Raw genomic sequence first — 18,869 nt, forward strand, 5'->3', positions numbered from 1 at the left:
TCTAAGGTTTTCTGTGACATAACAATTTCTTTTGACATAGTGCTCAGTGAATAAAATTACCTGTATAATAATGTCTTAAGTATGTAAAGACAAACATAGAAAAAGCTGGACAATCTAATCAATGCTTACATAAGTTAACCGTGTTGTTATATGTATATATATATGGAACATACTTTCCTTTTATGGTGGTTTTCTACATTTTCCAAATTTTCCTATCTTAAAATAGTATTTTAATCATTTAATAACCAGAATAAATGAAGTAATGTTTTCACAAATAAATGGTATCTACATGTTTGTCAGACTGCTAGTGCTCTGCCTTTTGCCCTGTTTATCCTAATATGAAACACCAAGTCATGAAGCATTCAAGTGAGAGCAATGGATAAGTAGGAACATGACTTTTATCTTTTGACATTTTTAATAATACAGAGGGGAGAGTTTGGTTATATTTCAACTTTCTTAGTTTATCTTTCTATGTACACTGTATTCCTATCATCCACGATAAATGCTTGCTGATGCAAGGAAGCAAGAGCCTCAGGTAATTACAAGGGCTGAATGTTCTAATAGAATCTTACTTTGTGCATCTCTCAGAAATGCTGTGATCTCCACATTGCTTAAGTCCTTTTAATTAGAGGTCCACCACATATTCTTTCAACTTGATCTCCTAATTAGGCTAATGTTAACTACAACGTTCAAGCTATTGTTGAATTTCCCCTAATAGGAATTTCTTATGTTAACCACTATTTCATAATGTTAGGGGAATTTGCTTTTGGAGTTGATCCTAAGGAGAATATTTAAGCTATCTGGAGTATTTAACTGTTATTATTATTATTAATAACCATGATTCAAATAGTCTATTTTTTCTTTGCTATTAATATTCATTCTGATGAGAACTTTATATACAGGTAAGAGTATAATGAAGTTATTAGACAAAGTATAGCATCTTTTTTTCTTGCTAGTCGTGGGGCCTGAACTCTGGGCCTGGGCCCTGTCCCTTAGCTCTTCAGCTCAAGGCTAGTGTTCTACCACTTGAGCCACAGTGCCACTTTCAGCTTTTTCTGCTTATGTAGTGCTGAGGAATCGAACCCAGGGCCTCATGCATGCAAGGCAAGCACTCTACCACTGAGCCACCTTCCCAGCCCCAAGCATCTGTTTTTTAATACAAAGTTTATATAAAAAAGCTACATGACTACTGAGGACAGTATATTTGATAATAGCCCTTATGATATGTTTTGGATATGATTTAAAATATTATATTTGACTCATTATTCTTAAACAATTCCTCCAAAAGAATACATTTCCATCTGAAATACAGGGACTGTATTTTACCCTTTTCTATCACTTGAATGCTTCATGACTTTGTGTTTCATATTAGCACAAACAGGGCAAAAGGTAGAAAACTTGCAGTTTGACAGAAATGGAGATACCATTTACTTATGAAACATTGCTTCTTTTTTTTTTTTTGGTAAAAATACAGTCTAGATCCAATTTCAACAAATTTATTAGGAGTTTGGATAAAGGATTCTTGAACATGCTTAATCAATGTTTGGCAATGTTATGAACTGAATTGTGTTACTCCAAAATTAATGTGTTGAAGCTGAAATCCCCAGTGTGAGGGTATCTGGAGATGGGGCCTTTGGGAGTTAATTAGGGTGAGAAGAATTTGTGAGGGTTTGGCTCTCACGGTAGGATTAGTGCTCTTATAAGAAGACTTACCAGAAAACTTTCTTCATCTTTCTCCCATATTAGGACACAGGAAGATGGTAGACATTCGCAAGCCACTAAGACAGGGAACTGAATGAAGTGGCACTTTTATCCTAGGCTTTCCAGTTTCTAGAACAGGAGAGAGAAATCCTGGGCTTTGGTACTTTGTTACAAGAACATGAGATGGCTAATAGAAGTTACCATATTTGGAGAGCAGCTAATATGTTGGAGTAACAACCTTCTCTATTAGTATAGGTAATGGCAGAATCAGATTAAGAGAGATTTTGATTCAATAAATTATTTGATTCCAGACATTAGAGAAAATTGAATATGTAATTGGGTGCTTAGGATTTTATTAAAATCTCTTTCATAAAAAGGATGGAGAATATACCATTTAATACATGAATTTAGAAAAAGTTAAGGTTCAACTCAGAGCCCAGATAATGCACAATAGTTTGTTAAATTTTAGCATTATATTATGAAAGATAACTTGAAAAGTGGGAACAAATTATGGGAAAGGGATCACAGGGGTTGTAGGCTACTTGAAAAGCATATCATGAAAGAGATCACATCCATTTCCAGCTAGATTTGAGGAACATGAACTAAATCTATCCTCCTGCCTGAAACAAATAAAACTAATTTTCTAGACTATATAAAGTAATGGTGTCAATGTTTTAGACATCAGACAGCTCTATTTAACCACAAACATACAAGAAATAGACAAAATAAGCTTTATGAACATCCCTGTTTCTGTTAGCAAAGTTCTAAACAGAGCATGGAGGATGAAGGAGAACCTGGACGAGATTGCCAGTCTTCTTAGGTTGAAGAAGTTGAAGTGAACATGAGTCTGGAGAATCTAAAAACAGCTATATTTAGCACAGAAGAGTACAAGGGGTGGAAAACACTCCTTGGTGAATCCTACAATCCTGCATATGCATAACGTCTACCTAAGTAAAACGTAGTACATACATGAACATGACAAAGAGACAGACACTAGTGAAATTAGAATGAGTGAGCTCAGGAGCTCAGGTAGTTTCCATGGGCCAATCACCCAGAGTAGAAAAATCTCACAAAAAAGATATCAGACTGAAATGTATGCGGTTCAAAAATCACATTAAGTGTAAATGGCTTAATTAATCAAGGATTGTTATATTGAATTTAAAAAGGAAGATTCAACTATAGGGTCTCCATAATAAACCTGATTTGAATGTAAATACTAGGTTAGAACCTACAATCCTAGATGCTCAAGAGGCTGAAATCTGAGGACTGGGATTCAAAGCCAGCCCAGGCAAGAAAGTTCATGAGACTCTTATCTCCAATTAATTACCAAAAGCTGTAAGTAGAACTATGGCTGAAGTGGTTGAGCACTGGCCTTGAGCAAACAAAGCTCAGGGACAGCGCCCAAATACTGAGTTCAAGCTCCCCCCTACCAAAGACACACTAAGTTAAAAGTAAACAGGTGACAAATATCATAGAAACTATGTGGTAAAACAGAGCAGAGTTCTAACATATCAATCACAGACCCACAATTATGTAGAACTTAGTGTAGAGGATTTCCAGTACTATACTGAAAACAAGAACTTTCTTATTACCATCTTGACATCATAAAAGTGTGATGTATCCTAAACCATTATGCATTATAATTATTCTTTTTAAATTTTGGTCAGAAACAACCTCTAATCCTCAATGAATAGCTATTTTCTTTAATATTCTCTCCTTCCCCTTCCTTTCTTTTTCCCTATTCCTCTTTTTGTCCTTCTTTTCTTCCCCCTCTTTCCTTTTAGATTCCATATCTTTGAAAGTGTGGATCACTATCAAATGTGCATTTGAATGTATAAGTCATTCTTTTCATAGGCATGTGTTGACTTTATTAGGGCTAGTTCTTTTTTTTTTTGGCAATGACCTGCATGTTAGGCTAGTTTTTATATACATTCATATATATATATATATAAAATAAATATATACATATATATCTTATTGTTATTGTAATTGTGATGTACAGAGGGGTTACATTTACATAAGTCAAGTAATGAATACATTTCTTCTTGAACAATATCACCTCTCCCAGTTTTTCCCTCCCAACTCCACCCACAAGTTGTATAGTTCTTTTTCAACATAGTGACTAATGAGTACCACTGCTGCATTTGCTCACCCTTTGTCTCACCCTTTCTGTATCCTTCCTTATCCCTCCAAGACAGATAAACTAACCAACAAGATAAAAGGTAAAGAAAATGAAAACATAAGAAAAGCCCATAAAAACTCTCATTTCATTTTTTGAAATACATTTCAATAAATATTATTTTATATGATTATATGCACATAGTTGTTGAGCTTTTGTGATCCTATCCTAAGAATATCCTCCTTTGGTCTCACTATGTGACTGTCTAGATTTCTTATAGGAGTCAAAATACATTATTGAATATAAAAAGATGGCAGGAAAACAGGTGGTAATGAAATAGACTGGAATGTTCTAAAGAAAGTAAAATAAGGCACACTAGCAGTCATGCTAAGAGCAGAGAAGTTTGCATACTACACTGTACTGGCTGATCGGTCTGTCATGAGAAAAAGATAAACTGTACCATTTAGGTCTGCAGTTACCTCATAAATGTGCACCCACAATTAAACATAGTTGTATTTGTAGGAGATGAACTGCATTAGGAAACAATGAATAATTTTTCTTTGGTGTGGCATTGAATAAATTAGACTTGAAGCTGAAAGATTTGTAATGTAACAGAGATTGGGTAAAGAGCAAAAATCTTACGTTGCAGATCTTGGCTCAGTAATTGGGAAAAATGTTCTAATAATCAGAAGGTCTGAAAATTGAAATAGGTGATTTTTCTAAGCCTGTTAACTTCAGTCATTGGAAAAAATTAAAACAGAAGTTGGATTCAGGTCAATGCCAAATTATATAAAACTTTAAGCAAATTAGGTATACCCTGTCTGGTAAACTTAATAAAAGTTCCTTCCTTCTATATGGATATAATTCTGAACAGAGAAGGGCTTTCAGCTTCTACTTTTCTCTTTAGATAATAGCCTCATATAGTGTCTTCTTATTAAAATGACATAGATCAACTTACAGAACTAAGTATGAATTAGGAACTGATGCCATCCATGGCTTACAAGACTCAATTTCCAAGTATAACTTTGATATAAGTCAACATTTTAGCTGTCCCAGTCTCCACACAGGTAAACATCATGCTTTAATCAAAAGTTATATAAGAATGTCAGTCTTCATTTGTATCTCTCAAAAACCATTAAATGTGATCCAGTTTATAACCTGAACAATATTTCCCCAAAGACTCTTACCTCACTCAATCCTGGCCCAGTTCCCTTACATTTCATCATTGTTCCAGGGACTCTCATATGCCAACCCTTGAAAATCTCTCTGAAGCTTTAATCCATGTGGTTTTCTACCTATCTTGTGCCTCCCTGTCCCTCCTGCACTTTCCATTAAGGTTTTTCTCTATCCACATTGCAAATTTTATAACATAGGGGAATGGACTGGTGTTGAAGAGAGAACTTTTGCTAGAACATGAAGAGAACTGGGTGAAATTGAGTTAGCAGAAGATCAAATCTTTGCTCATCTATCTCTGATTCTTGTTCCCTTTCTGCCCATTTTCCTGATTCTTTCACAGCACAGTGTAAAAATTAGGCTGAGATGGATTAAGTGATTTTGGGGTAATTTCAGGAATAGTACGGTGATAATAGTTATCAATTGGATCCTACAGTCAGTAGACCTTTCCACAAGAGCCTAAGGAAAATGATAAAGCAACATTTTCAAATAACTGCTACTCAAAACATTTACAGTCTTATAAGCCAAACTCAATAGAATCACATGAGTAGATTTTAAAGAAGAAAATCAATATGCCATAAAACTACTACAGCTCTACATCCATGAAAATCTTAAAGGGTTGATGATAATATAGTACAAAACAAACTCTGGGAAGCCCAGGAAGGATTCATGGAAGAGAAAAATAGTAGATGTATAGATGGTGTAAGTGATTAGAGAACTGGGAACTCAATATAGAAGAAAATTAGGGAAATTAATATTAGGCTGAGGAGTCAAAGTAGAATGGAATACATAAAGGGTGTTCTTATCCACTGAAGCAGAGGGTCTAGGCAGATGCAAAGCCTTTTTTCCTCAATGGTAATAAACGTTCTCCCCCTCTGAGCTCCTATATTAATTATTGTATGACTTTATTATTAATTTACTCTATTTCCCCTGAAGTTAGTTTCACATTTTCCTACTTTCTTCATCAAATGATTCTTAATAAAGAGTCAATCACTACTCCATCCTTATGCAGAATCCTCTAGTAGGAACACTCTTCCCACAAGAATCTACTGGATTATAGCCTTTCATATATTATCTCAAATATACATTTATTTAATAAAATTTTACTGGCCTAAATAGAGTTGAAGAGATACCAACTACAAGGGACTAGAGATGGGCCATATTGCTTTTACTAACAGCTTTAAGACTGATATTGGAGGTTGCAAAAATTGAAACATAGCAATGCAGTGATCAAAGGGATGATTTAAGAATAAATTTTCTACTGGTCCTCATCTGAGATAGAAGAAAATAAATTCATCTTTTTAATTTAAAGGTGTTGTACTAGATGTGTAACAAGAGGCACCCCATATAGATAATATGTAATAAGGTACCTTCGTCATTAAAATTTTTGAATAAATAATTTTAACCTCCTAGAATTTTATGAGTGCAATCTTATTTCTGTACAGAAATCTCTTCATAATGTTTCCTTTGTTGATTAGAAATATTGGGGGAAAAAGATTTATTTTAATTTTTAGGATTTTTTTTTTTTTGCCAGGCCTGGGGCTTGAAATCAGGGTCTGGACACTGTTGAAAGCTAGTACTCTACCACTTGAGCCACGGTGCCACTTCTACCTTTTTCTGTGTATGTTGTACTGAGTAATCGAACCCAGGGTTTCATGCATGCTAGGCAAACACTCTACCACAGTCCCAGCCCCTTTAGGAAATTTTTTTTTTTGGGTCCGGTTATGGGGCTTGAACTCTGGGCCTGGGTGCTGTCCCTCAGCTCTTCAGCTCAAGGCTAGTGCTCTACCACTTGAACCACAGTGCCACTTCCGGCTTTTTGCTTATGTGCTGCTGAGGAATTGAACCCAGGGCCTCGTGCATGCAAGGCAAGCACTCTACCACTGAGCCACCTTCCCAGCCCCCCTCTAGGAAATTTTTGACTAAGAAACTTTCAATACTATTCATTAGCTGAATTTCTCCTCCCTCTTAGTCATAAAATATTTTATAAGTGCTAGCAGTAATGTGATTTTAAGGCTTCTACATAGATCCACCTGTTCATGTGAATTCTGTGTGTGTGTGTGTGTGTCTGTGTGTATTCAGTTTAACTAGGTTTTGAATTCAGGGCCTGGTTGCTGTCCCTTAGCTTTTTGCTCAAGGCTATCACCTTTACTCCTGTAAAGTAAAGTAAAGTAAAGCCACAGCTTTACTCCTGGATTTTTGGTGGTTACTTGGAGATCAGAGTCTCAAGGGCTTTGAACTGTGATCTTCAGAGCTCAGTCTCCTGAGTAGCTGGGGGGATGACAGGTGGGAACCACTGGCACCCAGCAGCGAAGTCTTCATTGCTAAGATTTAACACGAAATTTTAAATGATTGAAATTACACAAGTAATAGCTGTTGATTGATGATTTTCACCAAGTTTTCAGTTATTTCTTTTCATTTTCTAAGTGTAAGTTCGTGACTTAGATGAATTTCTTCTAGTATAGAATTCATGCAGTATGTAAAACAAAGATTAATGTTTGTGAGGGAATAGCAACATAAAGTGTTAAAAGTAGATTAAATAGATCAGTTGAATCTAAGTTTTAATACCAAAAAATAGAATATTACAACTTAGGCTCTGAACAGCACCCCTCCCCCCTCCCAAAAGAAATTATGTAAATAGAGAACAACACCCCCTTCTCCCCTCTCCCCCACACGCACACACATTAAGTTAAAGAGACTTCAAGCCAACCGTTTTAAAGATACATTATTCCTCAACAAATTTCAGTTACAATAGCATTAAGTATGTGAACTATACAATTTAGGGAAATGGTTGAAGAAAACTGAATGATCAGCTTTAGAGACAAAGAAAAGTCTCCAGCCACAAATGTTTGTTCATTTTGATACTTATTTTCTAAGCCCACGAGATAAAATATCAGTTTGCTTTTATGAGAACTAACCATTCCTTACCCAGACAGCAGGGCAAGTGGCTGGCTGTATGTGTTTGTGTGAGTGAAGACTTCATCTATCCGGGAAGAAAAATCACAAGGACATTCCCAGTGCCTTGTCATGTTTCTGAATCTTGTAGACTGGAAGTTCACTGGGTCTATTGAAAATACATACCTCCCAGAGAAGCGTGGCTGGATTCTCTGTCTATATTTTGTACAACAGATCCTTTTGGCAGAGCTATGGTTTCCAATAGCCTGTAGGGAGAGACTGGGCTAGCTGGATGCTTCCTGGTTTCATTAGCATAGCCCAGCCCACTTCTAACACACGCCCAGAGCTACCTCATTAACCATTGGGATTTCAGCCAAAAACATAAAGCTCCAGTGAATATAAACCGAATTACTGGCGAGAGAGCTGGAGACCAACTTACCACTGAACCCATTCCTTTTCCAAGATCAGAAAAAAATAACAGGAACCATTTCTCATTCAGATAAGAATTCAAGGTTTATATCTATAATTTTTGTCTACAATAATTAACGGCACCATAGTAAGACCGACAGCCCAGCTGTATCCATTTAAGTGTTTCTGTTAATCTCTCTCTCTCTCTCTCTCTCTCTCTCTCACTCTCTCTCTCTCTCTCTCTCTCTCTCTCTCTCTCTCTCTCTCTCTCTCTCTCTCTCTCTCTTTCTCTCTCTCTCATTTATTTATTTTCTGAGTAGCTTTGACATTGTAAACCACAGACGAATTGGAGCCTGGCATTGAAAGGAGGTGTTCTGCCACAGATTTCTTTTCCTCCTTGTCTGAAGAAGTTGACTGTTACAAGAGAGAATCTGAAAAATGACAGGGGCTAAGAGGAAAAAGAAAAATGTGCTGTGGAGCAAGATGCATACCCCCCATTGTGAAGACATCAAATACTGGTGTAGAAAGAGGCTCCCTATTTTGGAATGGGCACCACATTACAATCTGAAGGAAAACCTGCTTCCAGACATTGTGTCTGGGGTAATGTTGGCAGTTCAACAGGTGACACAAGGTAATGTACTCCTGTTTTTTTTCTTCCAATTTTATGCAGAATAGATGTCACTTTGCCTCTTGGAAAGGTATTGCAATGGGAGTGACAGTGTGATTAATGAAATGGAAATCAACTTTGGTGGGAAAATAAGTAGAGTGTATGTATATCTCTGGTATAATTGCTTTAAAATTTTATTAGCAATTAAGTGTCAAACCAAAATTTGAATGGCATTGCATACTTGTGATGTTCAGATGCATTCTAGTGTAGAATTAAAAAAAAATCAGTAATTGTGGGAAAATGAGCTTTTCTAACCAGAACTTGCTGGGGTATTTTCCTACCTTCATAGACTCTAGCTGTAAAATATCTCCTGTTTTGAATGCAATTGTTTTTGAAAAATTACCTGTTGTAGCCTTGAGGGTTGCTGTAAGAAGGGAGCAAAGCTTTCTGTACATAAAGAAGGCTCTTTGCCAAGATCATTATTTGCAAAGAGAATCTTCTGTATCCTTAGAGCTTATGTTTTACTGTGTGTGTAGGTTTACTTCTGTATCACATTACCTGCTGCATTTATATCTCAATAAGAAATTTAACCTAGTGAGAACTCTGATTTTAACTTTCCCAAGGCAGATTCTAAATGATACTCTGAGTTTAGATAGTGTTTCTCTTTGTGACAGATACCTAAAGTGTGTGTGTGTTTATTTGTGAAAGTGTGTGTGTGTGTGTGTGTGTGTGTGCAGATACATGCACACACATGTGTTTTCCCTAAAGGCCTATGCATCACAAGTTTTTGCCTAATTCCCATAATAACTTTCTACTTTAGTAAGAACAGGAATTGATGTATCCATTTCTCATCCTTAAGGTTTGAGGATTGTTCTCTTGGCATAGAGTTTATAGATTTACATTCTTTGCAGTTTTCCTACCTCCATGGCTTTAACAATTATTTATTCTGTTAAATTATAAGCACTCATTTAATTAAGTTATCCTGTAGCTAAAGCTAACTGATTTGTGTATTTGTGTTTTCAGTATGATGAGGAACATCTGCCTTGGTGGCTCTACTTCACATCCATAGTGCTATCATACTTTATGGGATTCTGTTTCACTGCACAGTCTTGCATTACACATTTAATGACTATTCTGCCAATAGCAAAGCATAATAATCTTTCAGAAAAATGCAAAGTTAATAACTGGTTAGGGCACTCTTGGCCTTGTTTGTATTTGATTTTAAATTCCAAATGAAAAGCCACTCTGTCATTGGAAAACTTAGGTGATAGACTTAAAAGAGGGTATTCTCTAGATAGTTTCAGCATATGTTATACATTTATTTGGTTCCAGTATAATGTAAAATGAAAGAGAATTATGGTTTTAGTTTTCTTTATTTTTAAAAGAGAGCCAGGCAAATAAGATTTGGGGATATGATAAAGTTTCCTTTGTCTATCATTATTGATACAGTTTAGGGGTAAGCCTTTGGTAGTGGATGGGTTGGCTTTCATTTGGATTTGGGTTTTGGGGGATTCTGTGTTCCAAGTAAGTATCTCACTAGTTGTGAAGAAACATGCTGATGAGTGCCCAGCTGATGAGAAGCACAAAGCTCACTCAGCATTCATGCGATGGGAGCTCATGGAGCTAGCTGCTAGGTGCCTTGGAAGGCACTCACGGAATTGACGAGTTACAAGATATATTGACAAGGTACACTACCTTGCTATGAAGAACATAGGGGCTTTTGTTGGTATACAAAAAAGATGAATCTTCCTCAAAGTTACCTAAACACAGTTCTCTCTCGTTTTTCATTCTCATCTACTACGGAGAGTTAAGTAGTGAACTACTGTAAAGCTACATTTCTTGTAGGGGCCCTGGACTAACCCTTTACATATATTGTCCCTTGATCCTAAAACAATTCTGAGACAACAATTTCCTTCCATGTATGGAAATGGAGGTTTAGAAGAGTAAAGACCTTTCACTGGACCTCCTACCTGAGATGTGGTGGAGTCAGGACTCCATTCCAAAGCCAACATGCCTAACATTTCCACTTCGTACTCCTACACTGCCAAAAACAATGAACTTCTCATAATGCCAATGTTATTGGTAATAGGAGACATGTCTTTGGAAAAATAAGAATATTCTTCCCTTCAAATTACTTTTGCATCTAAGTTTCATCCTTGTAGTTTTCAGAATGAAAGGCAAAATGACAAGAAACATAACTATAGAAGGACACAAAGTAAGGATGGTATTTTGATACTACTAACTCCTGTTTGGATGAGCATAACATTGGTGATTAGCATCAGTTCCATTTCTAAAAGAAAGAAGGGGTAATGCTTGCTCTTGAATAATAATACAGGCAGCAGAAAAAAATACCCTTTTGTAAAGTTTATTGATATTTAAAACAACTTTTCAATCACTAACTAAATTAGAAGAAATGATTGAATCCAATGTTTGTTGACCTACAAATCTGGAAAGTTAATGATTCAATCTCATCATTGCTTTTCATTCTCTCATCTCCAGGAATGGAGTTAAAATCAAGGAAAATAATGAAAGCTAGTACTTGAGTATTTCCAATAAGTCAAATACCAAAGAGTCATTTTTAATTATTTTGTTTATTTAATTATTTACCTGTTTCTGTGGGTATATTGAGGTTTGAGCTCAGGGCTTTGTGCTTGCTAGGCAAGTACAGTTCCAATTGAACCATGGCCCTAGCCCTTTTTTCCTTTAGTTATTTTTCAGATAAGGAAGGTATCATGCTTTTGCTGGAGCTGGTCTCAGATACTGATGATCTCACCTGTGCTTTTCTTGTGCCTGGGACAAGCATGAGCAACTTCATCCAGAAAATTATATTACTTAACATTTTGTAGCTGTGAATGGCTTAAGCTTTTCATTTATCAATATACCTGATTCCTCTAGGTATTTCTTACATGTGCTGTACTACTTTGGGGCCTTTTTTTTGTCTCGGTTTTAAGGTACCATTCTTGTTTTCCTCCTGCTACTTCTCTGGTGTATTCTTCTCAAAGAGGCTCTGTGATTTTGCCTCCTACTCTTCCCCTTAAACATTAGAGTCTTGAAGATTCAAATCATGATCTTCCTCTAAAAGCATCCTAGATGATTTCATCTGCATGAAGGACTCTAGCCACTACCACTGTGTGAATGAAACATTCTTCCTTCCCATACTTACTCATAGAAACCTCCTTGTTCTGAAATCATGTCTAATGGGACATTTGATCTTCTAAAATAAGTAATCTTCAAGCACAAATGTGAGCCATGCTGCCAGACCACTTGGCATATATACACAAGGGAAACACAGAGAAAGATAAATAACTTCCTGAAGCCACACAGCAGATGAGGGTAAGATTTGAATTTAAGTAACCTGATTCCAGAGAGCATGCTATCATCTTTGGACTAGAATTACTCTCACAGGAAGTCCTGTGAGTCATTGTGGAGCTTTCCTTCTATCCCACCTCCCTCCTCACTCAACATCAGTCATTAACTTCTTTCATTTATCTCCTCTAAATGTCTTTCCAACCAAGTGGTCTTGTTCTATGGTGTATGTGCTATCCTATTGTGCTGTCTGAGTTGACATTAGCCTCCTGTACATCTTTAGTCTCTGCCCTGTCCCTGCCTATAGGCCATATTCCATACTACAGCTGAATAATAAAAAAAATAATAATATGACCAGATTGCTTCTCTCCCTGTTCATAATCTTTAATGGCTTTCTGTTTCCTTTGGCTATAAACCTGATTCTTGAGCACATCCTATGAGATGGTAAACTAATCTGGGCTTTTTTATATAAAAATCTCTTCTGAGAAGCCTTCAGTCTCATGGGAACATGTCTGTTTTCTTCTCAGTTACTCCCTTTGTGCCTTTCACCTATCTCCATGATACGCTTCGTGTAACACATTGTATTACAAACTTTTGGCACAATGTTTTCTGCACTGATCTGTGAACTTTGGAACCAAAGACAATGTCTTTGGCTTTATAGTCTTACCAACTTGCATCCTGTAAAGTGCATACAAGTAACTTCTCAACATATAGGATATACTAGGACATTCTACAGGGAGAATATTATCTAAATACACTATATGCATGATGAGAATGTCATAATAGAACACACTTAAAATTTGTAAAATCATGGGGAAGTTGGGAAGGAGGGATAAAAGTGTAATAGATGGGTGACAATGATTAATATGCTCATATGGAAATATCACAATGAAACCTCTCTCATTGGACAATTATTAGAAGCTACTAAAAATGTACAGAAAAAGACATGCTATAAACTATGGACTGTGCAGTGTGCTACCTCCATAAGAAAGAAGCATGCTGACTTTCAACTAGTTTTTAGGTTTTACAAAGAAATATAATAAAGTTGCAGATAGTAGAAAACTACATAGACTTAATGAGTAATTGGTTCCTTCCAACTTATATTCATTTCACATAGTTATAAATTTGCTGCCCTCTGAATCAATCTGCTAAATGGTATGAATTCTTGTCCCAAGCAATGTTTTCTTCAACCAACATTAACAAATGTAGATAGTTGATATAAAAATACAGATACTTAGTGTCTCTCACAAAAGAAAAGACATAGCCATACAGAGCACACATTCCCCGCAGGAATCTGGATGCTCTCATTAGGAGCCACCCTAGAAACTTTGCATTTTGCACAGTCTCTACAACTCACTCTTCTGCCACGCTTCCTGCTTACTCTTGTGGGTGGCTAAGGATTTTTTTTACATCTGCAAATATATTTTCTTTCAACATTTTTTTTATTTTACATTTTTATTATTATCTTTATGTAATGGTACAAAAGAGTTGCCATTGAACAGAGCAGTTTCTGAATACAATCAATCTTGATCAGTTTCACTCCTTTCCATATTCTCACTCTTCCCTCCACTACCCACTGCTGCTCTCATCTTCCAATTTTATAGGATATTCATTAGATTGGAGACTTCAATGCCCTCCTATTCCCTTTTTCATTTGCCTATGTGTTTTTTTTGGGGGGGATGCTTCAAAATGCTTCAAATCTATCCTTGAATAAAACAATCCTAAAGACATTACATTACAATTAATTTCTTAACCTGCATCCACACAACCTTCAGGACTGTAAATATGGACTAACATATTCTAATATACATTATTTCTTCAGAATCATATGTATTTTTGTTACTTAGTTTTAAAAAGTATTTTGGGGAAAAGAATCTATTGACTTTATCAGACTGCTAAGTTACCAGAGTAAATAAATGTAGTAGACATGTACATGTCAAATAAAGAAAGGCAAAATAAACTTTTAGGTCTTTCTTTTACCATGTTCAAACATTTCTTAGAAACTGTTTGGACTTTGAAAAATATTTTTGAAAATTCAGAAATTCTTATGACTATTCCCACGTAGAAACCTTCCACGTTTGGTAGCATCTACCATCATATTTTTCAACTGCTATCTTGAAGGCCTTCAGTACTGGATATGTTTTGTAGATACACAAATGTTTGTAGAGAATGCCATCAACTTAAAATATGTTAGCAACATGGTTGGCAAGCTAAGACCAGCCTTTATAGCATTTAGTTCTCATGCTTGTCTCCATGAGCACTTGGGGGCTATGTTGTTTGCAACATGAAAACTCAAGTGTTGAGACACAGCAGGAGTCTGAAATGCATGACTTGCCATGGAAGAACCTGATCCACTGAGGAGGAATTTGAGAGTGTTTTGCTTTGTATTCCAAGGGATCACCTAGAATTTCTGTTCCCACACCATGAAAACTTTAAGCTGCCACAGGATTGCCTGACGTTCAAACCACAATGTGTTGGGCCTTAGACAAAAGCTGGATGTTCCTTATAATTATGCAGAATGTGTGGCATTACTGGCACCAAAACGTATGTGTGGAAGCTCAGCTTCATTGCACTCCGGAGGGCAGCTCAGTGACATGTGGAACAATAAGTGGAAATTCCTGAAGCATACTGCATTGCAAAGATTAAAGGCTTGTCTGGGAATTCTTCCCTGCCTCCTGCAGCCTTAGGGATACAGAGTCCTTGCATTAACTGGGTATCTAACTCAACCCCTGAATTCTCTGTAGACACAGAATAACAGTAAGTAAATATCCCTGTTAGTCTCAAGCACATGCACTGACTCCCATAAAAATATTCTCAGGGGACTGGGAAGGTGGCTCAGTGGTAGAGTGCTTGCTTTGCATGCATGAAGCCCTGAGTTCGATTCCTCAGCACTACATAAGCAGAAAAAGCCAGAAGTGGTGCTGTAGCTCAAGTGGTAGAGTGCTAGCCTTGAGCTGAAGAGCTGAGGGACAGCACCCAGTCCCAGAGTTCAGGCCCTAAGCCCAACAGGAGCTGGTGTCATTCTTCACTTCCTCCTTCTCCATTAACTATTATCTCAGGTTTCACTCAGCCAGCCTCCAGTCAAACTTTCTCATCTTCCTTCCTTCCTTCCTTCCTTCCTTCCTTCCTTCCTTCCTTCCTTCCTTCCTTCCTTCCTTCCTTCCTTCCTTCCTTCCTTCCTTCCCTCCCTCCCTCCCTCCCTCCCTCCCTCCTTCCTTCCTTCCTTCCTTCCTCTTTGCCTCCCTCCTTCCCTCCCTCCTTCCCTCCCTCCTTACCTCCCTCCCTCCTTTCCTTCCTTCCCTCGCTCCCCCTCCCTTTCTTCATTTTCTTTCTTTCATGTTGGTCCTGGGGCATGAACTAAGGACCAGTGTGCTGTCCCTGAGCTTTTTTTGCTCAAGGTTAGAGGTCTATCACTTGAGCCACAGTTCCATCTTTGGCTTTATTTTTAGCAGTTAATTGGTGACAAGAGTCTCACAGACTTTCCTACTGGGGCTGGCTTTGAACTGCAATCCTCAGATCTCAGATCCTCAGATCTCCTGAGTAACTAGGATCTAATATTGGAGACTCTCTCTACCCATGCACAACTCTAGTCCTATCTACCATGAACCTGAAGGGCACATGTCCATCTCATCTCAGCATCATTTCTCTCATTAAAGAATGGTATGGTGTGTTTTTTGTCTGCTTGATCATCTTTTTTTCTCTATATACATTTCATTTTTAGTGAGCTAATCAGCTTCCATGGCTTCATTTTCTACTTTTCCTCTGGAAGAACTATATTTTCTTCCCACAAGTTGATGTAGAGATACAGCTGCCTAGTGGATAATACCCTCTTAATGTCTCCTAGGGACATATTTAAAATTGAGCACATCATTTTCCTCCTCAAACCAGTCCTTATCCTCTCTTTTTTATTATTATAATAATGTAGGTTACCCCCAACTACATAGTTGTCCATGCCAGGAATCTGGAAATGATCTTTGTTCTTCTTGGTAGCCATTTTCTTTTCTTTTCTTTTCTTTTTTTTTTGTGGGGGGGGGGGGGGTTCCAGTCATGGGGCCTGAATTCTGTGCCTGGGCGCTGTTCCTCAGCTCTTCAGCTCAAGGCTAGCACTCTACCACTTGAGCCACAGTGCCACTTCTGGCTTTTTTCTTTTTGCTTATGTGGTGCTGAGGAATTGAACCCAGGGCCTCAGGCATGCAAGGCAAGTGCTCTACCACTGAGCCACCTTCCGAGCCCCTTGGAAGCCATTTTCTATTAATCATGTTCTGTACATTCCTCCCTAAGTCCTTTGTTACTTCTGATGCCCATCATCTTGGTGGTAACTTCTTAGTAATAGGAAATATAACTAACATTTGCTAAATACTTACAATTTGCCATACATAGTGCTAAGCATTCATTGCATTTTATATTAAATGTCACAGAAACTTCAAGCATTTTTAATACTATATGATGGAAATACAATGGAAAGCTGATAAATTAACCAAGGCAATATAGTTTCAATAAAACAGAAGGACTATTAAGTCCATGTTCCTACCTTAATTAAGAGGCACCCAAATTCATTCCTTGCCAGTTAAAATGCCTAAGATCGTGTACAGTCTTCTTTCTGTCTCCCTCTGTCTCTCTGTCTCATCTATTTCATGCTGCAATTAACCTCCAATATTTGCCTTTTGATGGTATTGGAGTTTGAACTCAGAGCTTTGTTCTTACTAAATAAGCATATTGCCACTTGAGCCATACTTCTAGATGATTTTGCTTTAAGTTATTTTTCAGGCATGATCTTTAAATTTTTGCCTGTTCTGCTTCAGACAAGGATTCTCTTACCTATGCTTTTGGCATAGCTGGAATTACAGACTCACACATTTATGCCCACTTTATTTGTTGGGATTGGGTCTCACAAACTTTTTTTTGAAGCCTCAATCTGAGATCCTTCTGATCTCTGCTAATATCCTCTAGCTAGGATTAGAGGTGTGAGCTACTGTGCCTAGTCCTGAAAATGTTTGCTTGTTTTTATTTAATAGATTGCAGAGAGATTTATAATTTATTACTATTTCTAATATTTGATCTAGTAGACCAGCTGACCACGAGGCTTCTGGATCACTAAAGTTCTCTATTTTCCTGCTTGTGAGATTTCCTCTGTACAGCCAGTTACAGAACAAAAGTGATTAGAACCTTTGACCTTTGATTAAAAAGTCATCTGTGAACTGAGGGTGTGTGTGTGTGTGTGTGTGTGTGTGTGTGTGTGTGTGTGTGTGTGTGTGTGTGTGTGTGTGTGTGTGTGTGTGTGTGATAGGAAATTTGTTTGCACACAATTGTGCTTGTTAATTATATGTAAATTTACTCTGGGGACCCACATGTAATATCATGTAACCCAGAGACTGCTGATAGTGTGAAGCAGACAGCTGGTTATGCTGTGGTATGCTAATAACAATGCTAGACCACCACAAACCAGTTGGCAGATGGAAATAACTTTCATCATTACCCACGCAGTTTGGGTTTGATTTTGTATGTGTAATTCTTGGAAGGGCCTACCACTATCTAATTATTTTGTTGTCAAGAATACTGAATGTGGTCTTGTTAGGGTTCTTTATTCATTTCTATTAAAACAAATATTTGACTGAATATATAGCCTTCTGCTATGTTCTTGGAAAGACACTGAAAAAGTGTAAGATAACAATCTAGCTCGCAAGGGGCTTATTATTTTTCTTCCCTTAGAAATGTGTATAGAAATATATGAGAATATGATCTTGTTATTCTAACCTTGAAGATATCATTCTGATGTGGGTATGTAAGGGTGGGAACATTTTTGTAATGAAAGTTTGCAGAGTATTAGTTTCAACCACTCTTTGCCTTGAGTAGGTTGTATAACCCATAAAATTGCTTTAAGATTTATGTTTTTATTTAGGAATATGAGGACTAGTACCATTTTGTCTATAAAATTATTTAATGTAACATTACATAAACATTTTGTGGTTAAAAATGGGATCACCATATAGAACAAAAAATGACAATCTTAAATAACCACCAAGTTTGGATCACATAGACATCAACATTAAAAAATAAGTCCAAGTCCTCTAGACACTTTTTCTCTCAGGAATCTCTATAGACCTGTACAGGTAACATTTAAAAAATCACCACTGGTATCCAGTTTGTTACCTGAGCTAGCGTGTATACTGCATGCACACTAGGAGGGAAATAGTTTAGACCTGAGATCTAAGGTTTTTAAAAGATTAGAATTGAATGTTTGTATAAAGAGAAAGAGAAACACATCAGAGCTTACTTTACACAGGCCCCCCCCAAATTAAAAAAATGTATCAGGAAAATAGCATGGATCAAGAAACAGGAGAAGAAAGAAAAACATACTCTTAGGCATAGCCTTCTTCCACCAGGAGACCTGTCCTTTTCTAAGTGTTCAACTATTCCCTCTCCACCTAACAGCCATCCTCTGTGGCAGAGACAGAAAGTAGTAGATAGAAGAGTTAAAAAAGTCCACAGACACATTTGTGGTCATGGAACTCTCTGTGCAGATAGGAAGAGATTTTGACCTAGGATTGAGGTCGGGTTCATAGAGGACAGCGAAGCTATCCAAACTCAGCCTGGAACCAGGGCACAAATGGTTAAGCTGGGAAGTCAAGTGTTACAAGATCAGATAAAGTGTAGGAAAAA

At 37.1% G+C, this 18,869-nt stretch overlaps 1 protein-coding gene and 1 long non-coding RNA gene across 5 annotated transcripts in view; one reads left to right on the plus strand and one right to left on the minus strand.

Annotated features, from left to right (window-relative positions):
* The window catches only part of LOC138805850 (uncharacterized), a 68,308-nt gene extending 60,161 nt beyond the window's left edge, over positions 1-8,147 (minus strand). The window contains exons 1-2 of the long non-coding RNA XR_011365652.1: positions 8,075-8,147; positions 1,714-1,830 (exon numbers count right to left, since the gene is read on the minus strand). This is a non-coding gene — a long non-coding RNA (uncharacterized lncRNA). The remainder of the gene's footprint in view (positions 1-1,713; positions 1,831-8,074) is intronic.
* Positions 8,148-8,285: 138 nt separating this feature from the next.
* The window catches only part of Slc26a7 (solute carrier family 26 member 7), a 111,821-nt gene continuing 101,237 nt past the window's right edge, over positions 8,286-18,869 (plus strand). For all 4 annotated transcript variants that reach the window (XM_069991043.1, XM_069991045.1, XM_069991044.1 and 1 more), the window contains exons 1-2: positions 8,286-8,400; positions 8,617-8,927. In XM_069991043.1, coding sequence (XP_069847144.1) covers positions 8,735-8,927 — 193 coding nt within the window. In that variant the 5' untranslated portion in view covers positions 8,286-8,400; positions 8,617-8,734. The remainder of the gene's footprint in view (positions 8,401-8,616; positions 8,928-18,869) is intronic.

Source organism: Dipodomys merriami, unplaced genomic scaffold (assembly GCF_024711535.1).
Source record: "Dipodomys merriami isolate MVZ:Mamm:240054 unplaced genomic scaffold, mDipMer1.0.p SCAF_4, whole genome shotgun sequence".
Classification (NCBI taxonomy): domain Eukaryota; kingdom Metazoa; phylum Chordata; class Mammalia; order Rodentia; family Heteromyidae; genus Dipodomys; species Dipodomys merriami.